General features: G+C 40.8%; 1 protein-coding gene across 2 annotated transcripts in view; it reads right to left on the bottom strand.

Annotated features, from left to right (window-relative positions):
* Positions 1–24782, bottom strand: part of mcph1 (microcephalin 1) — a 308959-nt gene that overhangs the window by 260225 nt on the left and 23952 nt on the right. The window contains exons 7-9 of one of the 2 annotated variants that reach the window (XM_060821596.1): positions 22127–22216; positions 12300–12356; positions 1946–2013 (exon numbers count right to left, since the gene is read on the bottom strand). In XM_060821596.1, the coding sequence (XP_060677579.1) occupies positions 1946–2013; positions 12300–12356; positions 22127–22216 (215 nt within the window). The other variant, XM_060821593.1, reaches the window with a different exon arrangement.

Below are 24782 nucleotides of genomic sequence, written 5' to 3'. Positions count from 1 at the left end.
GAAGCTTGTGAAGCTATGTGGACTGATTAGAGTTTCAGTCCCGAATATTTGCCAACAGCTTTCTACCACAGCTGCAAGCATTTTTCTAGTTGCATCCTATTGAAAAAGAATTCAATACTTTCTCATGCTTTTTTGGCATCTGCAAAATTTCAATGGTGTTTAAAGGTGGAGGATATCCTGTGGCCTTTCAGATCAGGTACAGCGTAGACTGAGAACATAGCCCAGTCAATTGAGGAAAACAAAACACTGATACATTTTTTGGTTTATTAGCAAAATGGAAACCCAGGACTCTCAAAATCATGCATCTCCAAATCAAGTCACAGACAAATCCATATTTGTAGAATTTCTATTTGACCAATGCTAAGTGCACACTTTTCCCAAAGTATATATCTAGGTGTCTAAATGTTGGAGTTGTGCACAAATTGGTGAATTTAATATTAGCAATCCTCAAGTGTGCAGAGAAAAACTATTGGAATTTCACCATCTCAAAAGACCACAGTAATGATAAAGTTTTACCTTATCTGTTAAATTTTTTTAGTATACTCAGTTACGTCAATGCAAGTCAGAAGAATCCAGGCACGCTGAAATGTTTAACACGTTTTAATTATTGCAGCCAACATCATCCCAAAACTTACCAAAGAGCATATTTACAGTTGGTCACTTGAAAATTAACAAGACATTGCTCGGTAGACTCCAGGGTGATAGGAGGGCCTTCATAGTCCGTGACACTTTGGATGCCTGAGCCTACATTTACTAATACAAAATATACAGTTTCTGTTGGCTTCTCAATGTTTCCAACTATGTGAACAACTCCTATGATACAAACTCAATTGTTACATTTACAGATGAATTTTCATCAACCCAGTTAAATTCCCCGATTTACTTAGCAATACAATTAATGCCACTGCTTGAAGGCCACCACTGATTCAGATCAAGAGTTTAATACAAGTAAAACTGACAGATACTTAAATATAATGGAGTTGTTGTTTCAAATTTTTATTTGAAGATTTAAAGTCAGAGTTGTACAGCAGGGAAACAGACCCTTCAGTTCAACTTGTCCTTGATGACCATTTATCCTAAGTTAATCTTGTCCCACTTGCCACCATTTCACCCATATCCCTGTAAATCCTTCCTATTCATATACCCATCCAGGTGCCTTTTAAATGTTGTAATTGTACCACCCTCCACCACTTCTTCTGGCTGCTCATTCCATGAGTGCATCATCCTCTGCATGAAAAAGTTGCCTCTTACGCTGCTATTAAATCTTTTCCCTCTCATCTTAAACCTATGCCCTCTAGTTTTAGAATCCCCTACCCTGAGAAAATGACTTTGGCTATTCACGCTATCCATGCCCCTCATGATTTTATAAACCTCTACAAGGTCACCACTCAGCCACCAAAATTACAGGAAAAAATGCTCCAGCCTACTCAGTTTCTTCCTATAGCTCAAATACTCCAACACTGGCAACATCCTTGTAAAGCTGCAAAGATTGTTACAATCCAAGTATAAAAACTACACATGTTCAACCCACAATCAGCAGAAACATGGGTCAAGTTGAGACCATTGCATTAACAAATGAAACATACTGCAAAACTTATTGCACTGTTGAAGAACTACTATAATATTGTTTTAAGTTCCCATTTAGTTTATGACACATTTCGCAAGATATAAAGGTGTCGTGAAGCAATGCATTTGAAAATTGTCTATACACAAAGATTCAATGACAACTTGGTGGACACGAACTAGCAACAAGAGGATCTAAACAACAGAAAATGCTGGCGCATTCTGAAAGATGCCCAGAGTGTGTTAGCCAATACGAATAAAAAGTGAGCTCAGCATCAGTTTTAAAAGAACTATAACCCAAAAGGACAGGGAAAATCTTGCCTTGGCACTTATGCCAAACAAAATTAATTGTTTGGAATCAAAATAAATGCGAGATACCAACCTTTTTCGTCTTCCTTTTGCATCCAATTGTAGTACGTGTTAGTTCAGTTGTATACTTCTTATTATGACCTGGAAAAGAACAACCTAACTTAATTCAGACCTGTACAGAATCAAAGAATCCCTACAGTATGGAAACATGCCCTTCGGCCCAACAAGTCCACACCACCCTTCCAAAGTATAACCCACCCAGACCCATTGCCTTACCATATTATTCTACATTTACCAGTGACTAATGCACCTAACATTTGTGAACATTATGGGCAATTTAGCATGGCCAATTCATGAAATTGCACACTTTTTGATTATGGGAGGAAACCACAACACCTGGAGGGAACCCACGCAGACACGGGGAGAATGTGCAAACTCCACACAGACAGATGCCCGAGGCGGGAATTGAACCCTAGTCCAGGATTGAACCAGAGTCCCTGGCGCTGTGAGGCAGCAGTGCTAACCCACCGAGTCCCTGTGCCATCCCACCACATCCAATATGCAGTTATAAAAGCAAATTTGAATGTATATGGAAACTATATTTCAGACAGATCAAATTGTGTTTTATTTGCACAAATTACCACAAAGTACAAGGATCATGAATGAAGCCAGGAAGCTTTGAGGGTCAGGGCCATTTACACCTCTAAACAAAAGTAGATGTTTTCCAGTGTGGTAAAGAGGGTACAAAATACAGCTGGTACTGTGAAATAAAAACAAAAATGCAAGAAAAGTGCAGCAGATCTGGCAGCATCTGAATTGACCTTTGGCTATGAAAGTCATAGATTTGAAACATCAACTGCTTCTCTCTCCATTGATGTTGTTAGATCAGTTGAGTACCTCCAGCTTTCTTTTTTTTAAAATTACAGGTAATCCCCAGGTTCCATTCTCAAGTAGAAATGTACACAAGTTAGAACATAATGTAGAACAATATAAAGTACTTGTTTTTAAAGTAGAGGAAGTTTTCATATGTTGGATCTTTTAAAAAATTACATCCTTGTATTGGATTGCATTGGCACATATGAATATTTATAAGTCTACATGTTCATAAATCGGGGACCCCTGTACTGCAAAATGGTTAAAGTTCCTTCACACATTGATAAAATGTTCTGTGATCTTTTTAAGTTCAAATCCATTCAAATTTCGATGCAAATTCAAAATTTATTGTTAAGATAGTCAATTTAATTTAGATGAAAAGGACCTTCAACAGCTTTATCAAAGATGAGTATATAACATCATTTCTTTACAAATAAAGAAGGGATTGGAATCCAGCAGACCATCTTATGCTAAAACCTGCAAATGTGAAATGCTGATTTCCACTTTAGGTTTCACAGATGCCTTGCGTCACTGTTAGATGTGTCAAGGTTACTTTGAATTTTTCAGGTTGAAGGATGTCCATAATAGAAGCAATGCAGCAGTTCACAGAAAAGGACAGGAGAAGAAAGAAAACATACAGCAAACAGATGAAAAGCCATGAGGTCGAGTGGGGGAATAAAGTGGTGAACGCAAGTAGAAGAAATTGAGAGAGAATGAGGGTAGAAAAGGAAAACAAAAGGAGAAAGAATGTTGTAAAATAATTCCAATTCAGCTTTGGTGGTCTGTATCATGTGAAGAGAAATACTGAATATAGAGTGGGTTGAGCTAGCAAGTAGATTAAAGCAAATATACAGGCATAAAGATGACTGGCACAGCACGAATCCAAGGCAAAGAGCAGCCATTTTATTTATAGTGCCCTTAAAGAAGATAACATCTCAAATCATTTCACAGAAGTATTATAAAGCAAAATTTGACATCCATTCAAATAATGTAACATTAGGGTAGACTGTTCTTTTCCCAAACTTTTGGCAAAGGTTTTTACGTATGCTCAAGTGACCAAATTTAGAGGAGTTAAGTAACTCAGGGGTTCTGAGACACGAGGAAAGTACAGTGATTGGGCGAATGGGGGAAGCTAGGGAAAAGACCTGGGATACCAATATTAAGATGACAATTCTAGAAAGGTAGACGCTGCTTACATGAAGTTATGATTTTGAGATGCCGGTGTTGGACTGGGGTGTACAAAGTTAAAAATCATGCAACACCAGGTTATAATCCAACAGGTTTAATTGGAAGCACACTAGCTTTCAGAGCGACGCTCCTTCATCAGGTGATAGTGGAGGGTTCGGTTGTAACAGAATTTATAGCAAAAATTTACAGTGTGATGCAACTGAAATTATACATTGAAAAATTGATTGTCTGTTAAGCCTTTCATCTGTTAGAATACAGTGATAGTTTCACTTCTTTCATGTGTAAATCACAAAACATTTTTTTAAAGTTGCATTCTCGGGTTAGTTGTTAACAATGGTGATAGCTAGACAATATGTTGAAGGTGTTAGCCCCCTGTGTTCTCTGTCTATGCCACGTTTACATTGATTCTAATCTAAAAAGTGAGATAACAGAGTTTTACATAAATTCATGCGCTTTTTGAGCTCAGTTCAACATGAATGCATGCAGTTTTTGAGCAAAGTACAATGTAACTCTGGAACACAAATTCACCCTACAAGATATATGTGTGCATGTGGGTCTTCATCGGTGTGTGTGTGTGTGTGTGTCTGTCTGTCTGTCGGGGGTGGGAATTGAGAGTGTGAGAAAGTGTGTGTGTGTGTGTGTGTGTGTGTAGTGAGTGCAGAGTGTCTTAAGTCTGTGAGGGGGTGCATGTGTGAGTGTGGGAGTGTGTGTCTATAAGGGTGTGTGTGTGTGTGTGGGTGTCTGTGTGTACGTGTGTGTGTGTATGCACGTGTGTAGTGCAATGGTGATCACCTGTAATGTGACATGAACCCAAGGTCCCGGCTGAGGCCCTCCATATGGGTACTGAACTTAGCTCTCAGCCTCTGCTCAGCGACTTTTCTCTGCTGTCTGTCCCGAAGTCCACCTTGGAGGATAGTCACCCGAAGGTCTGAGGCTGAATGCCCTGGACCACTGAAGTATTCCTCAATGTAACTTGCAGAGTTACATTGTACTTTGCTCAAAAACTGCACGCATTCATGCAGAACTCCATTATCTCACTTTTTAGATTAGAATCAATCTAAACATCATGGCATAGACAGAACATAGGGGGCTAACACCTTCAACATATTCTAGGAGAAATTTGGACTGCAGATGCTGGAGATGAGAGCTGAAAATGTGTTGCTGGAAAAGTGCAGCAGGTCAGGCAGCATCCAAGGAGCAGGAGAATCAACGTTTTGGGCATGAACCCTTCCTCAGGAATGAGGAAAGTGTGCCAAGCAGGCTAAGATAAAAGGTAGGGAGGAGGGACTTGGGGGAGGGGCATTGGAAATGCCATAGATGGAAGGAGGTCAAGGTGAGGGTGATAGGCCGGAGTAGGGGTGGGGGCTGAGAGGTCAGGAAGAAGACTGCAGGTTAGGAAGGTGGTGCTGTGTTCGAGAGTTGGGATTGAGACAAGGTGGGGGGAGGGGAATGAGGAAACTGGAGAAATCTGCATTCATCCTTTGTGGTTGGAGGGTTCCTAGGCAGAAGATGAGGCGCACTTCCTCCAGCCGTCGCGTTGCTATGGTCTGGCGATGGAGGAGTCCAAGGACCTGCATGCCCTTGGTAGAGTGGGAGGGGGAGTTGAAGTGTTGAGTCACGGGGTGGTTGGGTTGGTTGGTCCGGGTGTCCCAGAGGTGTTTCGCAAGTAGGCGGCCTGTCTCCCCAATATAGAGGAGGCTACATCAGGTTCAGTAAATGATGTGTGTGGAGGTGCAGATGATTTTGTGGCGGATATGGAAGGATCCCTTGGGGCCTTGGAGGGAAGTAAGGGGGGAGGTGTGGGCGCAAGTTTTACATTTCTTGCGGTTGCAGAGGAAGGTGCCAGGAGTGGAGGTTAAGTTGGTGGGTGGTGTGGACCTGACGAGGGAGTCACAGAAGGAATGGCCTTTTCGGAAAGCTTCCCCAGTCCCCAACACCTTATCTTCACCATGGACATCCAGTCCCTGTACACCTCCATCCCCCATCACAAAGGACTCAAAGCCCTCCGCTTCTTCCTTTCCCACCGTACCAACCAGTACCCTTCCACTGACACCCTCCTTCAACTGACTGAACTGGTCCTCACTCTGAACAACTTCTCTTTCCAATCCTCCCACTTCCTCCAAACCAAAGGAGTTGCCATGGGCACCCACATGGGCCCCAGCTATGCCTGCCTCTTCGTAGGATATGTGGAACAGTCCATCTTCCGCAGCTACACTGGCACCACTCCCCACCTTTTCCTCCACTACATCAATGACTGTATCGGCGCTGCCTCGTGCTCCCACGAGGAGGTTGAACAGTTCATCCACTTTACCAACACCTTCCACCCTGACGTCAAATTTACCTGGACCGTCTCAGACTCCTCCCTCCCCTTCCTAGACCTCTCCATTTCTATCTTGGGCAACCAAATCAACACGGGCATTTACTATAAACCGGCCGATTCCCACAGCTACCTAGACTACACCTCCTCCCACCCTGCCCCCTGTTAAAAATGCCATCCCATATTCCCAATTCTTTCGTCTCCGCCGCATCTGCTCCCAGGAGGACCAGTTCCAATACCGAACAACCCAGATGGTCTCCTTCTTCAAAGGCCGAAATTACCCCCCCCAGATGTAATCGACGATGCTCTCCACCGCATCTCCTCCACTTCCCACTCCTCTGCCCTTGAGCCCCATCCCTCCAATCGTCATCAGGACAGAACCCCACTGGTCCTCACCTACCACTCCACCAACCTCCATATAGATCGTATCATCCGACGTCATTTCCGCCACCTCCAAACAGACCCCACCACCAGGTATTTCTCTCCCCTCCCCATCAGCGTTCCGAAAAGACCACTCCCTTCGTGACTCCCTCGTCAGGTCCACACCCCCCACCAAGCCAGCCTCCACTCCCCACACCTTCCCCTGCAACCGCAAGAAATGCAAAACTTGCACCCACACATTTCCCCCCCCCTTACTTTCCTCCAAAGCCCCAAGGGATCCTTCCATATCCGCCACAAATTCACCTGCACCTCCACACACATCATTTACTGCATCCGCTGCACCCGATGTGGGCACCTCTATAATGGGGAGACAGACCGCCTACTTGCGGAACATTTTAAAGAACACCTCTGGGACACCTGCACCAACCAGACCAACCGCCCCGTGGGTGAACACTAACTTCCCCTCCCACTCTGCCAAGGACATGCAGGTCCTTGGACGACTCCATCGTCAGACCATAGCAACACGACGCCTGGAGGAAGAGTGCCTCATCTTCCGCCTAGGAACCCTCCAACCACAAGGGAAATGAACTCATTTCTCCAGTTTCCTCATTCCCCTTCCCCCACCTTGTCTCAGTCCCAACCCTCGAACTCAGCACCACCTTCCTAACCTGCAATCTTCTTCCTTACCTCTCCGCCCCCACCCTCACTCCGGCCTATCACCCTCACCTTGACCTCCTTCCACCTATCGCATTTCCAATGCCCCCCCACCCACGTCCCTCCTCCCTACCTTTTATTTTAGCCTGCTTGGCACACTTTCCTCATTCCTGAAGAAGGGCTCATGCCCAAAATGTCGATTCTCCTGCTCCTTGGATGCTGCCTGACCTGCTGCACTTTTCCAGCAACACATTTTCACCTTCAACATATTGTCTAGCTATCACCATTGTTAACAGCTAAACCGAGAATGCAACTTAAAAAATGTTTTGTGATTTCCCAATGAAAGAAGTGAAACTACTATTGTATTCTAACAGATGAAAGGTTTAACAGACAATCAATTTTTCAATGTATAATTCCCGTTACATCACTGTAAATTTTTGCAATAAATTCTGTGTTACGATCGAGACCTCCACTATCACCTGATGAAGGAGCGTCGCTCCGAAAGCTAGTGTGCTTCCAATTAAACCTGTTGAACTATAGCCTGGTGTTGTGAGATTTTTAAACTTTGTACATGAAGTTAATGCAGGACAACAAGCCAAGGAGTGATAAGCAAGTGGGATTTGGCACAGATAAGGACAAGACAACAGTATTTTGAATGACTTTTACTGAAAGTACAACATGAGAGATTAGGCAAGAGTTTGCTGGGATATCCGATTCAAGTGGCAGGATAAGAATTTCAGCAGTAGATGAGCTGAAGCAGTGGCAAGTTGAACAATGTTACTTCATAGATTTGCATTACAGTTAGCATTGCTATAAGGTGGTAGCTCCACTCTTGTGCAATCCCAAGATTAAGAAAATCACATAACAGCAGCACCACTAAAACTAATGGAGCTAGAATTGCACTATAGCTAATACACATTTTAACAGTTTACACTTAGAAACAGTGCCCCCAGTTCGCTAAATGCATTACAACAAATTGGCATTAATGAAATGCACGTTATAGCAAAGCAATCTACAGATTGATTTCAGCCCGTTAGTTTAAATGGTGTGGGTATTGTGCAATTTTCTTATGACACAAGATCGTATGAGAACGGAACTATCACGCTATGGCAGAACCGACTATACCACCTTGTTTAAGATTTGATGCACAGGTTACCTGTTCATTCAGTGAAGGGCTGTCAAGTATGCTTTTGTCATAACCAATTAAAAGACAGTATATTGCTATTATAGCACCACCTACAGGCGTATTATCTTTCAATTGTTGTTAAATTTCGATTCATTGTTTTCAAATCTAAAGTCGATTGGAGTTGGCAAATTCATTTCTACAAATTTTTACATCATCCAAACCCTCCCCGACCAGCCCGGTGGTACTTAAAACAAAAGAACAATTCCAAATATCTTTATCTCACACAAGGCTTGGAGTAGCACTAGCTAAAACTACTCTCTGCGTCAGTAATGCAGATGTATAAGAGAAGTAAACAAGAAAATATGAAATACTGGATAGCTTACTGTGTTAAGAAAAGCTGACAGCAACTACTTTTTAAACAAATTGGTTGCATTTCCAGTCTTTTTGATCGTGCAATTAAAACTTTGAATCATTGACCTTCAAACATCAGCCTCAAAAGAATAGTCCAACGCGTCACAGAGTCATAGAGATGTACAGCATAGAAAAGACCCTTCGGTCCAAACTGTCCATGCCAACCAGATATCCCAACCCAACCTAGTCCCACCTGTCAGCACCCAGCCCAAATCCCTCCAAACCCTTCCTATTCATATACCCATCCAAATGCCTCTTAAATGTTGCAATTGTACCAGCCTACACCACATCCCCTGGCAGCTCATTCCATATATGTACCACCCTCTGCGTGAAAGGTTGTCCCTTAGATCTCTTTTATCCATTAATTCTAAATTCAAAGCAGAGTATCAATCAAACAATTCTTCCTTTTTCAAAGTATTATTCAAACATCAGTCATCCACAAACATTGGTTTCTTGGTTCCTCCCCATTCTGAGGAATCTGTGATGCGCTTTGCATGCCGAGCGCATCAGTTGTGTTAAGTTATAATTTACATGCACACAATTTTCCAAGTGGTTTTACTCAATTTATTAATTGATGTAGTGCAATCTTTCTACATTCCCAAGGCTGATCTCACACAATACAATAAGAGGGAGAAGAAACAGCACTGAATGCACCATCCCTAAGGTTTTCTCCAAATTAACCAACATAACTTTGAAATATATCAGCACTCCATCTTTATCAGATCAACATCTTGGATCTTTCAAACCAACTAAAGTGTGGCTGTGTCTTCACCATATGGACAGCAGTGGCAGAACTTTACAGTCGACTGCTAGCCCTCAGGGAATTTTGGGCTTTCCAATGAATGCTGTCATTGTTAGCCAAGCAAACAAATTAAAACAAAGGGCAAAAGGTAGCTGATATTGGAATGGACAGCAAAAGTTCAGTGTGAAGGAACAAAGGGCAAATGGGGGCGAGCAAAATGTGGAAGATAAAACAGGTTGCTCTTTACAATATATAAAATTACAACACAACTATAAGGTGAAACAAGTAAAATAAAACCCTGTTTGCTTTGGGGTACATACAAATAAAATATTACAAGTGAAATAAAATTAATCCCAAATAGAGAAAAGACCAAGCTTAGTTGCCTTTTGTAGGTACACGATTTCTCAACTTAGTTTTTAAAAAGTTTTCTCAACATAACCAGAACGGAGATGGATGAAGCGTAAAACAATAGAGGTGCTCAATCTGAACCATTACTCGGTGACCTCTGCTGGTAGCAGCTTGAATAGCCAGCAAATCAGGTGTTTTTGTGTAAATCTTTGCTGGACCATTGTAAAATCTGTCCAGCTTATCCTATATGTCTTTTATTTATCTGGAAATCTGTGATTTATCCATAACAACTTTAACAGAAGAGAGCACGGGGAGAGTTATAACACTTCACAGGCAGTTAAGGACAGGGATATGTCCGAAACATTAATCAAGGAAAAACTACATTGTGGCTTGATCCGGCTGACTACATCAGATGGAAATTTTGCTTTGGCTTATACGCATGAATTAATTTCTGTAAATTATTTAAATCTGTTAATTTTTTTTATCAGCGGATCATTCACTGCTAAGGTTTGTTCACTGTACTTCAAAACAAAAGATTTTTAAGCTTGAATTCCTTAGCTGTATTCTAAATATCCTTTAAAAGCAAGTCTACAAATAAGCGTAACTTACTTCAAAAGCAACCTTGAGTATAAAAAAAAGCAGTTACAAGTGATGAAGGGGAACTATAAAGAAAGTTATCTGATTCAAATATGTGCAGTTGTATATTAATACCTTAACTAAATATCAGTAATACTGTTGGGCTAAAATTTGTCAGTATTAAATAATTTTTAAAAAGACTTCTTTAAAACAGAAAAATAAATAGATAGCAAAATAATTCGTTCTTTTTCAGGGTGACCATGCAAACAATGATAGGTCTTTTCACTCTAAGATTTGTGTTGGCAAAAATTGACATGTAGATTTTCCACTGTTCCGGCTAGAGTTAAGAATAGGTTTTGATCATATAGAAATGACTATAGTCTGACTGAAGAATACTCCATTATTTGGCAAGCAGACATTACCACCTGATAACAATAATAGCATAAATAAGGAACAATTTGATTGCTTTTTACAAAATGTAATCAAATGTAATCACGTACTTTGGCAGGGTTCATGAAGATGCTTATCTTCCATATCATTGCCAGCAGTTAAGATTTCTTTAGATAACACATTCTTTTGGTGGTGTTGCACTTTTTCCATTTCATTTTGCTCCTTATTCAACTGATCGGTAAACTTTAGAGAAGTTAGAGTGTTGTTTTTTGTTTCATTATGCAAATTTGATGAATGATTTACTCCGCTCATATGATCATAAAAATAAGTTGGAGGAGAATCATTTGAAAATAAATCAAATTTTCTTTCGCCATTACCCTTGGGAAAACCTGACCCTTTCTTCAAAGACAATTTATTGCTTGGCAATTCCTCTGATTCATCAAGAAAATGTTCAAGTAGTTGTTTTATACAAAACTTCCTTCGGTTATGAATTCTTGTAGCTACTGGATGTTGTGCATCATTTTGTTTATATGGGTTATTATTGTCAATTACTGTAATCATATTCAAAGATTCATTTGAATTACAAACACCAGGATTCAGCTGCTCTGAAGCATTGAAATTTGTCATAGCCTTCATTCTTTTTGTTCTAGCTATAGAACTTGGCTGATTAGTTCCTTGTAGTTTTCTCTTCTGCTTAACACATACAGAATTTATTTTGGGAGGACTTGGTGATTCAGGTGGAAACACATGTAATGGTAGTCTTGACTTACTTTGACCATTCAAATTGCCAGGAGAAAAGAAATCCTCATATACCTCTGACATGGTGTAATCACAAGGGGATCTGCTTGAAAAAGGTCTTGCTTCACATAATTCATTTCTAGTAGGTGTTACATGATCAAATTGGGGTTTACATAAGTCACTATTTTTCTTAGAGCTAGTTGGATTTTTTTTACTTGAAGAGGAACATTTGTGCTTCAAAGGTGAGATATTACTTTTATGATGTACATTCAATATGGAATTCATTTCTGCAATATCACCTTCTTTAACAGAGCTGGATGCTTGCCCTGGGGAGGGCAAATTTATATTTGCTTTCCTTTTATTATTACAACCTTTAAGTTCCTGTGTTGCATGGTCCAAAGCCTGTAGACATCCTCCTTCAGAATATTTTCTATTCCTTTGCACATTACATGAGCTTGTTGATGTGCCAGTGCCATCAGATGAAGCCAATGAACTCCTTTCCTTCGGAAAAACTAATTTTGTTGCTGCAACTGTTTTTTTAGTTCTCCTCATTGAGGTTTTGTTGATTAAATCACAATTAGCTGACACCAAATGGAAACTGTCAGCCAAAGATTCAGGTGTGGAATGTTGGTCTACATGTTCTGCACAAGCATGTATGGAAACTAGAGATTTACTTTCATTACCAAAACTTCCACAAGGATCGTTAGTTGACGTATATCCTGAACCAGTTGCTTGATTTTCTGTAAAAAAGAATATTTCTATTACACTAAGTTACACTACAAAAGTATACAAATATAATTAGAAAATATGCATTACTGTACTTTTTACCATATAAACTTAACGAGAGATATTACGAAAACAAAATTATTATAATGAACTACGAGTGCACCCAAGGTAATATAGTTAAATTAACTAATGGCAGTAACCTTGTGCGGAGGTAGCCAAATAGAGATTCTAGATTCACCTAACACAATTGAGTCTTTATGAGTCTTTTAATATCACATAGTGTCTATTTTATGTACTGGCTAAATTTCACACATGCTACTCCCATTCAAGCTATCATAAACTTACTAATTCATCTAAAATTAATTGTAATCTTAGCTTACATAACATACACAAAAGAACAATTGCATATCATCAATTTCCTTATCCTCCATAACTACACAGTGCAGTAAAGACAGAACATGCCAAATCTTGAAAACTGGTTCATTTTTACTTAAGCTTCTGAAACAAGCTGATCTAAAATAATAGCTATATGCACAAACTGTATCAAAAGGAGTTTTTTTTATTATACAGAGAGTGTGGCTAAGTTAGATCTTTGCATTTATTTGTGCTGTAGAAAAGTCTGTTACTTACATAATAGTAAAGGTGAAGGAAGCAGTGACATTGGTTAAGACGAAAACAGATAAGGAGGTATTTAACAATGTACTGCCATCAGATTAGAAATGACACCCAGAGCAGAACAAAATCAAGGTACTAGAGGTAATTAATGGTGAAAATAGTAGCGGATGTGGCCACATTCTATTTTTATTATGACATGGGAAAGATACCAAGGAACTAGAGACTTGTATGCATTAAGGACTCAGCCAGACCACTCAAAACATTCTTAAGCAGGCAGCCCAGATTATAACTTTGCAATTTGTTTCAGTAAGTGTACTGTGAAAATCACCCGGATTAAGTTAGCAAGATTGACTACCAAGTTTAAAAACAGAAAAAAATATAATTCACAAAATTACACAATGAAACATTGAGAACAGAATAAAGAACTCAGTCTATCCAAACTAGACTTAAATATGCAGTTCCAAACATACATAACAGATCAAATAGGCAAACTCCCTTTAAAACACAGTACAGAAAAGGGTCAGACAATCACAGGTTGAAGTTAGAAGGGCAGAACAGAGTTTCCACACAGCTCACTGTTGAACTCCCAGCCAGTTCTGGACTGAACTGAACTGCTCAGCTAGAGAGCTGACCACTCCCCTTTCATTATACAGGTTACTTCTAAAACATGACCACTTTGGCCTGAAGTCTCATCTGTTTACATATAAACACAAAGGCCTCTCAAAATCCTTTTCATCTCTGTACCAAACCATTTTGATAGAAGCCCAGCCTGGTTTATTACCCCTCTGAAAAAATTCAAGAACAGACAGAGCCAAGGAACAGCTTTTAGGGAAAAAAAGGACTAACTTTGTGACATATGCATTTACAGCAGTTCAAATGCAAGGAGGACAACATCCTCACTGTTATAAATTTCACAAAAGAGAACAACAGACTCCCCTTCCTAGATGTCACAGTGGAACGAACAAGTAATGGAGAACTGCAGACCAGCATCTACAAGAAAGCAACACAGAGTCCAGATACTTAACTACAGAAGCAACCATCCAGATACCCACAAACGGAGCTGCATCAGGATATTATTTAAATGGGCCGCAACACACTGCAGCATTCAGGAACGACGAGCTGCAGAATAAAAATACTTATTCAAGAATAACAGGTACTGATAAACACAGTCTGCCGATTCTTGAAGAACAAACCCCAACGAAGACACAACACGCCTAGATACCTGAGCCACACTATCATACATCAAAGATATCTCAGAGATGACAACCAGACTACTCCGACCTCTTGGCATCATGGTAGCCCACAAATTTGACAGTTACTGATGAACACAAAACGACTGTATACCAACAACCAGCAAAACTAATGTAATTTACAAAATACCCCACAATGTCTGTAACAAACACTACATTGAACAGACAGGCAGAAAACTAGCCATTAGGATACATGAACACCAACTAGCTACCAAAAAGCATGACCAGCTATTACTAGTATCCTTACATACAGGACAAGAAGGTCACCACTTTGCCTAGGACAACACATCCATCTTAGGACAGGCTAAACAGAGAGACACCCAGGAATTCAAACCGAAACTCCATCAATAAACATATTGATTTGGACCCCATTTACCAAACTCGGAGAAAAAGAACTTGAAATGATATCACCCACCTTAACAGGCCAAGACACAATAGAAAGTGGGACAGAACACAAGTGCTTCACCGGAGGCTCACTGATAATACCTGATATGGTGACGGAATGGCTGAGAACAAATCTTCCAGCTTAGCGAGCAAACTGACAACCTGAACTGCATCCTGACCTACAAATCTTCTCAAAAATCGCAAATCTGTCTGTGATCCTGACTAGAGAGGCCCCACTCAACTGTTTGCTCGACTGTGCCATACCCTGTTTTACAGCACAACTAGTCATGCTTGTGGTATGATCACCACCTTGAACCTACTTTCTTTGCCTCCTGTATGCCCCTCAGTGCTTCCAACTGCTGCTCCAACCGACCCATGCCATTTGATTTTGGTCTTTGGTTTACCCAAAGTTTGATACAGGTGTAGCACAACTTCCCTACTTTTAGTTCTCTCCCTCCAGAAAAAAGACTTTGATAGTTGTCTGCCTTTCTTACGGCCTTGCTAACTTGTGGCACCACAGTCACAGGGATGTACAGCACGGAAATACACGCTTCAGTCCAACTCGCCCATGCAGACCATTTATCCCAACCCAATCTAGTCCCACTTGCCAGCACCCAGCCCATAGCCCTCCAAACCTTCCCATTTACATACCCATCCAGATTCCTTTTAAATGTTGCAACTGTACTAGCCTCTACCACTTCCTCTATCAGCTCATTTCATACAAGCACCACCCTCTAGGTTCCAAAGTTGCCCCTTAGGTCTCTTTCATATCTTTCCCCTCTCACTCTAAACCTATGCCCTCTAGTTCTGGACTCCCCCACCCCAAGGAAAAATTCTTGGCTATTTACCCTATCCATAATTTGGAGATGCCAGTGTTGGACTGGGGTGTACAAAGTTAAAAATCACACAACACCAGGTTATAGTCCAACAGGTTTATTTGGAGGCACACTAGCTCTCGGAGCGTCGCTCCTTCATCAGGTGTTAGATCACCTCCGAGAGCTAGTGTGCCTCCAGTTAAACCTGTTGGACTATAACCTGGTGTTGTGTGATTTTTAACTTTGTATACCCTATCCATGCCCTTCATGATTTTATAAACCTCAGCCTCTAACGCTCCAGGGAAAACAGCCCCAGCCTATTCAACCTCTCCCATAGCTCAAATCCTCCAACACTCATGCATGTTTCAAACTTGTACTTCAAGATCCTTCTGTGTCTCTTCCCTACCAAGACATGCACTTCCTAGAAAATAAATGACTTCCCAATTCTTATCAAAATGGACCTCATTTATTTCAAGTTGAACTTCAGCTCAGCATAGAGGACATGGGAAGAACAGCATACAGTATAGTACAGCACAGGAACAGGCCCTTTGGCCGGCTATGTCTATGCCGACCATGATGCCATTATACACTAATCTCACCCACCTGAACATGCTCTGTATTCCTCTATTCCCTGCCTGTTCAAATGTCTGTGTAAATGCCTCAAACTTGTTGTTCCTACAATCTCCCCTGGCAGCCTGTTCCAGACACCCATCTGCACGAAACAATTTGCCTTTCCTTTAACATTTTCCCTTATCTTAAAACCATGTACCCTCATATTTGATATTTCCACCCTTGGAAAAAGACTCAAATTATCCACCCTATCCACGCCTCTCGTTATTCTGTAAACTTCTACCAGGTCATCCCTCAGTTTCTGAGGCTCGAGTGAAAACAATTCAGTTTGTCCAACTTCTCCTTATAGTTTACAAACTCCAATCCAAATAACATTCAATAAACGTCTTTTGCACCCCCTCCAAAGTCTCCACAACATTGAGTGTGGTAACCAGGATCGAACATAATGCTCCAAAAGTGGCCGAACTAAAGTTTTACGCGGCTGCAACATGACCTGCTAACTCCTTCACTCAATGCCCTGACCGATTAAGGCAACCATGCTGCACATATTCTTTAACACCTTATGCACTTCTGTTGGCACTTTTAAGAAGCTATGAACTTGTACTTCAAGATCCATCTATATGTCAATGCTCCGAAGGGTCCTGCCATTTACCGTATATCTTGCATTTGACCTCCCAAAATGCATGACTTCACACTTGTCCACATTAAACTGTCCAACTTTTCAAATGATCCATAACCTGCTGAATCCTTCGACAACCTTCCTCACTATCCACCACTCCACCATTTTTTTTGGCATCTACAAACTTACAAATCAGACCACCTACATTTTCATCCAAAACATTTATAAATATTACAAATAACAGAAGTCCTAGCACTGATCCTTGCAGAACACCACTGGTCATAGGCCTCCAGTCAGAAAAATCTCTCTCAAAAACTATCCTCTGTCTTCTCTGACCAAGCACATTTTCTATCCAACTTACCAGCTCATCATGGACCCAACGAGACTTAATCTTCTGGACGAGGCTACCATGACAGATCTTGTCAAATACTTTAGTGAAATCCATGGAGACAACATCCACTCCCTTACCCTCAATCATCTTTGTCACTTACATAAAAAATTCAAATTTGAGAGACAACATCAAGGAGGAATTGGCTTCCTTGAACACATCAACCTGATTTCCTCAGTTGAAAATAAGTTTTTGTTTTTGAATCTCAAAAGCTCGGATTGAATTTTTAACTTTTTAAAATTTGTACGGCTTGGGCAAATCAAGAGAACAATTTAATCTTTACAATAAGATGAAGGAGGAAAGTAGCTAACTGTTACATTATGTTGGGGGAAAACTGCAATAAACCCTGCAATATGCATGTTGGAATTCTGAAGCAAAGACCACACCTTTTCCAACAGTACATAAGAAATTTGAAGGAGTCAGAGAAAAGCAAACAATGATGTTTTGCTTTAAAATTGGGCTCTAAATTGCAAAAATACCCTCGCAAAGTGGGATGAAATAAAATTGAGAAAATAATCTGCGTTTAAAGCACAAGGAGGCATTGATGATTTTGATCTAATCAGGTTATCTGATCTCATTCAGCAATACGGAATTAAAAATTCAAAACAAACGCACCTTAAGCAAGGCTAGAGAAGAATTTTCCACTCCAAAAAAAAGTACTGAAAATGTACAAAAACATCCTTTCAAAAACAGCTGACAGAGTGCTAAAAAATATCTTTAGAAGATAGGCCTGGAACTGAGCTTGTATATTAATAGAATAAAAACAGAGATTGTCACATTGCTCCTGAAACACTAAGATAAATATCAGATCAGTAAGGAGCGGTTACCATTGAAAGGCAACCAGAAAAATTATTATTCCTAAGGTGTTTGATTTGAGAGAGTACGTAAGCTTCCTTCAGGAGTGGTAAAAGGTGTAATGGATTCCTTGAGTGCACTTGGTCAAGGTAAACAGCATTCGGGCTGAATGGAATTAACCTTGTCCATAATTTATAATGTTTCTTATATTGCTCATGTACAATTTTCAATAATTCAACTTAATATAACGTTAAAACATGTTCAGATCATCAGAGTTAGGACTTTTCCACAACCAAACAAAACAGATGAAAGATTACTGCAGGACGTGACTTTGTAGATGAATCTCAGACTAAACTGAACTCAAAATTTGTCAAGTTTCTAACTATCTTTTGCTGCTGTATACAACCTTTCAGCCTACAGATTATGTTTTCTTACCTTAATTGCCTTGTTTAATTTTAGAGAATCTAAGTCTGTTTTCTCAGTTTAAACCCTGGTATCCTGATATTGAGATCCCTGTTTCTGGACTCCACAATGAGGAAAAATATCTTCCCTGCATCTGATCTGCCCAGCCCCGCTTGGTAGAATTTTGTGTGTTTCAATCCGATCACTATTCGTTCCTGGTAAATTCTGGTAAATACAGACCAAAATGTGTTGCTGGAAAAGCGCAGGTCAGGCAGCATCAAAGGAACAGGAGAATTGACGTTTCGGGTATAAGCCCTTCTTTAGGAATGAGGAGGGTGTGCCAAGCAGGCTAAGGTAAAAGGTAGGGAGGAGGGACTTAGGGGAGGGGCGATGGGAATACGATAGGTGGAAGGAAATTAAGGTGAGGGTGATGGGCCCAAGTGGGGGTGGGAGCGGAGAGGTCGAGAAGATTGCAGGTCAAGAAGGTGGTGCTGAGTCTGAGGGTTGGGACTGAGAAAAGGTTGGGGGAGGGGAAATGAGAAAGCTGGAGAAATCTGCATTCATCCCTTGTGGTTGGAGGGTTCCTAGGCAGAAGATGAGGTGCTCTTCCTCCAGGCGTCGTGTTGCCATGGTCTGGCGATGGAGGCGGCCAAGGACCTGCATGTCCTTGGCAGAGTGGGAGGAGGAGTTAAAGTGTTCACACACGGGGCGGTTGGGTTGGTTGGTGCAGGTGTCCCAGACAGGCCGCCTACTTGCGGAACGTTTCAGAGAACATCTCTGGGACACCTGCACCAACCAGCCCAACCGCCCCGTGGGTGAACACTTTAACTTCCCCTCCCACTCCGCCAAAGACATGCAGGTCCTTGGCCTCCACCATCGCCAGACCATGGCAACATGACGCCTGGAGGAAGAGCACCTCATCTTCCGCCTAGGAACCCTCCAACCACAAAGGGTGAATGCAGATTTCTCCAGCTTTTTCATTTCCCCTCCCCCCATCTTTTCTCAGTCCCAACCCTCAGACTCAGCATCGCCTTCTTGACCTGCAATCTTCTTCTCGACCTCTCCGCCCCCACCCCCACCCCCACTCCGGCCTATCACCCTCACCTTAATCTCCTTCTACCTATCGTATTCCCAACGTCCCTCCCCCAAGTCCTTCCTTTCTACCTTTTATCTTAGCCTGCTTGGCACACCCTCCTTATTCCTGAAGAAGGGCTTATGCCCGAAACGTCAATTCTCCTGTTCCTTTGATGCTGCCTGACCTGCTGCGCTTTTCCAGCAACACATTTTTAAGCTCTGATCTCCAGCATCTGCAGTCCTCACTTTCTCCTAAATACAGACCAGGTCAAACTAAGCTCTCCTCATATGAAAAGCTGGCCATCTCTACTATCATCCTACTCAAAATCGGCTGCACTGCCCCTATGGCAAGTGCACAACACTTCGGGTGTGGTCTCACCAATTTAACTTTGTCAAGATCCCACATGGGAAACTTAAACATTCATGGGAGCTACGGTGACTTGGCAAGATGGAGCCAAAATTGGCTTAGTGAGAGGAGACAGAGGGTGGGGATAGAAGGCGGTTTGTACACTGGGTTCCAGTCACAGTGTCCTACCACTGGGCTCAGTGCTGGGTCCAAATGCATGGCAAAATACCAAAAAGCTCAGTAAAACAGAGGTACATGTGTCAGATCCCTGAAGGTAGCAGGACAGGTTAGTAGGGTAGTTAAGGGGGCAAATAGAATGCTTGTTTTTATTAGTCATGTCATCGATTCCAAAAGCAGGGCTGTCATATTGCAGCTGTAGAGAACTTTGGTTAGGCCGCAGCTTGAATACTGTGTGCAGTTCTAGCCATCACACTATAGGAAGGATGCAATTGGACTGGAGAGGACACAAAGATGATTCACCAGGATGTTGCCTGGGCAGGAGCATTTCAGCTATGAAGAGAGGCTGGATAAGCTCCAGTTGCTTTCTCTGGCATACAGAAAGTTGAGGGGACTTATTAAAAGTACTAAGTTACGAGGGGCATAGACAGGGTGATTAGAAATTAGCTGTTCTTCGCTAAAGGGTCAGTAACAAGAAAGTGGAATTTTAAAATGAAAGGTAGGAAGTTTAGAGGGGATTTGAGAAAAAAGAAATTCACCCTGAAAGTGGTGAGGATTTGAAAAACATTGACTGAAAGGATAGCGGAGGCTAGAAACCTCAGGACCTCGAAAAACTGCTTGGCTGAGGACTTGCGGTGTCATAACATTCAAGGCCTACTGCAGGAAACAGGACTAGAGTAGGTTGTTTGATTTGATTTGACTTGTTGCCAATTGTACCTAAGTATAATGAAAAGCTTTGTTTGCAAGCAGTACAGGCAGATCATAGTAAGCAAGACCATATAGATCATAGGGTGGCAAAAAGCCTTGGATAGAGAAGGCATATAGTATACACCACACAGGACGTGCGCTAGGCAAGATCAACATTATTTGAAATTACAGTCTAATAACAGCAGGTAAAAAGCTGTTCTTGAACCTGCTGGCTTGTGTTCAAGCTTCTGTATCTTCTGCCTGATGGAAGTGGTTGTAGGAGATAATTACTTCTGAAGTGAAATCCTCCACCAATGAAGTATCGCATTGGTCTTCCTAGTTGTTCACTGCATCTACCCTTCTGCTTTCATTAATGTGTACAAGGACACTCTGATCCCTTTGTAGGTCCACATCTCCAAGGATATCACCACTTAAATAAGTTCTTTCTGTTTATAATTTTATAACTTTACATTTAGCCACATCGTGCAGTTTGCCCTTCTTAATAATTCAATAACTGCCTTGAAACCTCCCTGCATTGTCGTCAAACCTCGATTCCCCCAAGTTATGTCATTAGTAAACTTCGAAATATTGCAAATGATTCCCTCATCATGTCTTCTCTAATTGACTCAAGAACTTTTCCCATTACTGATGTTTGCCTAACTGGTTTTCAATTCGGTTTTCCTCCCTCTTTTTAAATAGTCTGATGACATTTACCACCCTCCATCTCTAGAATTTGCTCACGAGTCTATAGAATATTAGAAGCATTGAATATAAGAAAGCAATCTACCACTGTGCCATTTGAACCTGCGCCACTATTCACTATATTCATGGCTGATCAACAGTACCCATTTCCCACTTTCTCTCCATACTCTTTGATCTCTTTAGCCCCAAGAACTATACCGAACTCCTCCTTGAAAATATTCAATGATTTGAGACAGAAAATTGCACAGGTTCATCACTATTTGGGTGAAGCAATTTCTCCTCAACTCACTCCCAAATGGCTTTCCCCATACCTTCCGTCTGTGACCCCTTGTTTTGGTCTCCCCAAACATCATGAACATCCTTTTTACATTAACCCCATCTGGTCCTATAGTATTTTATAGGCATCTGTGAGCTCCTCCCTCATTCTTCCAAACTCTAGTGGATTTTGACCTAACTAACCCAATTTCTCTTCATAAATTAGTTCTGTCACCTGAGAAATGAATCTGGTAAACCGTTGTTGCACTTCCTCCAGAGCCAGAACATCCTTCCTCAGATAAGGAGACTGCACATAAAACTCAAAGTGCAGCAAAACAACACTGCTCCCATACCTAAGCCTCTCACTATGAAGACCCTGGACGCCATTTCCATTTTGGAAGGATTATCAACCCTGGTGATTTGTCAGCTTTTAACACCATTAAATTCCTCAGCACTCTTTTCTTGAACTGACACGGATTTTTTTTTTCCAATTTCACCCTCTCAGGTTTGCTAAAGTTTCTGTGACATAAGTTGCAACCTGTTTTATGAAGACAGAACCAAAGTATGGGTGCTCAATTCTTATGCCATTTTTTTGCTGCCCTTTGTAACTTCCCTGCCTTCTGATTGAAAGGGATGGACACTTCTCACTTGTAATCTTTTTCTCTTCACATATTTCACAAGTTTTCATGCTTGCAATTAACTTACCTTTTGGTGTTATTGATGGAGATTCCCCAAGGGATGGTTGGCAAAGAGATGCAGCAGAGCCTGATATTGTTGTTTGAGACATTTGGGAAGCTGAAACAAGAACAGATGAATCACACATCAGAATTAGAGAGCCATCAAAAGAGAAAGAAAATTGCCAAGCTATGTCGAAAACACAGGGAAAGTGCCAAGTCCCTCTTGCTGGCAGACAGTATGGACATGATTGGCCAAATGGCCACCTTTTGAGCAGCAAACATTCTATGTCTTACTATTTTTGTACTAAACTGATGGCTGCATGCAATGCTTTGTGAAGAGACTCCCAATTTAATTCAAACCAAAACACGAAAGTTTAAGGAAATGAATACACTACAATCAATCTAGCAAGATCACTAGGTTATGATCCCGGCTCATGATCAAACTTGAAAAGTCAGATTCCAGGGTAAAACTTGGTTTGATAGATCTTAAGCTTATATTTTTCTTTTGGTTTCAGTGGTGTTTAGTCACTGAACACATCCATGAGGCTATCCGTGTTCTTTAACAGACAAACACAACTTTATTACAGGAAAAAAAAGGGGAATTTAGAAAGATATTAACATAAATAAAACAAAGTTTCAGCCCCCTTCCTAGTACTATACTTTACAGTTATTCATTCCGAGTCAAATAGCTCTCCTGTCATTACTATTTAATTTGTTACATAACTGATTCTTTCCAGTTTTGATGCCCTGCAGTAATTTTCAGTTCTGAAAGCCAAGAAAACTTCTTTCCAGTTCTTAGGACCTAGAAATGCTCTCTTCCAGCTCAGATCGTCTAACCCTCCTTTCAGGTTTGACGCCTTGAAAATTTCATAAACTAACATGCCTTTGTTAACATAAACATGTTCTAAACAAAAATCTGACTCTTCTGACTACTGATGGCCCCAGTCCCTTTCTTTGTCTTAAAAGGTTAACGGTTCTTCAATTAACACCATTGGTATCCAAAGGAATTCATAATTCTAAGCGAACATGGGATTTATGTAGCTAATCCACTGTTCCAAATCACTTTCTGTCTCAATTTAAAAACCTTCATAGAACCAGAATCACAAATCTAACTTTTCTTATACTCTAAAAGTTATGTTCAAAACGATAATATATTTTAATATACATATATAAAATTATAGTTACACATTTCAGTCACAATTATCAACAAAGGTAGGTAATGTGTTTCATAATATTTCAGCCATGAGCAAACATCAGCTGACAGCAGAAAAAAAAGAGCAAGGACTCAGCCCCATGATTCAATTCGGTCACAATTAAGCTATACCTCAATTCCATCAACCCAGTTTGCTTCTGTAATACTTAATAGCTTCCTTAAGAATAATCAACCTGTAATTTTTAATTTCAAATTGATCTAGCCTCAACAACTTTGTGGGAAGAGTTTTAACAATGCTGTCAAAGCAGATCATGAAGACAATTGATGAACGTAGAACATGGAACAAAGGTGAATAGTAGTAACTACGATTGGTCTTGAAGCAAAAACAAAAAAAAAATTTCAAGGGGATTTTTATTTATTGAATAGCATGAAAATTAAAATGTACTCAGAAGAACAGAAGTGATAGAACTGAAGTAGTGAAATCTGAAAGAAATCACTGAAAAACTAAGGAATTATTAGCATGGTTAGTATTGGACAATATCAGTACAGGGAGGAACAGAACATATAGAAGGGTGAAGTCTTGGAAAGATAGTAAACAAATGAAAATAAGTCAGAGGTTGAGTATTAACAATAGTAGAGACCGAGCAACATATTTTGGCAAGAAACCACACAATAGCAAATTCTGTACGAGTGCACTGTGTCAGCCCCAAATTCTTTGGAGTTCAAGAGATATGTTAATATGTAAAGTGAAGTGCAATGGTGCAGGTGTACATCGCACAAGCAAGACGACCATCCATTAAACACCTATGCCACAATCCAGGTGAGCATACAAGTCCTGATCAACATTTAGCCCATAATTAACATTACAAAACACTCCCACTTGATCCTGAGTCAGAAGGTGTGGGTTTGAGGCCCACTCCACAGACTGATCTTAAAGTTTAATGGCTCAACAGAGAATGCAAGAGTGTGTGCCATGAGCAGTATCAGGCATACCTAGAAATGAGGTATCAACTTGGTGAAGTTACCAAACAGGACTTCTTGTAAGCACCAAGTGATACAGAGGTAAGCGACTCAACAACCACCCAACATCTAAGCTCTGCAGTCCTGTGCCATCCAATCATGACTGGGGACAGATAATTATAAGCTCACTAGAGGTGGCCCCACAAATATCACTAACCTCAATGATGGAAGAGCATAACACATCAACCTAAGACATAAGGGAAGCATTTGCAGCAATCTTCAGCCAGAAGTGGCAAGTGGATGATCTATCACAGCCTCCTCCAGTGGACCCCAGCATCACAGATGCCAGTCTTAGCCTATTTGACTCAGTCCATATGATATCAAAGAAACAATTGGAGGCATTGGATATTGCAAAGGCTATGGGCTCTGACAATAGTTCTAAAGACATGCTCCAGAACTTGCCACTCCCATAGCGAAGTTGTTCCAATAAGTTTTACCGGACAGAGGAAAGATTTCCAGCTTTTTCCTGTACATAAAAAGCAGGACAAATCCATCCTATCACGCTACTCTC

Source organism: Hemiscyllium ocellatum, chromosome 3 (genome assembly GCF_020745735.1).
Source record: "Hemiscyllium ocellatum isolate sHemOce1 chromosome 3, sHemOce1.pat.X.cur, whole genome shotgun sequence".
Taxonomy (NCBI): Eukaryota; Metazoa; Chordata; class Chondrichthyes; order Orectolobiformes; family Hemiscylliidae; genus Hemiscyllium; species Hemiscyllium ocellatum.
This window is presented reverse-complemented; position numbering and strand designations above follow the sequence as displayed.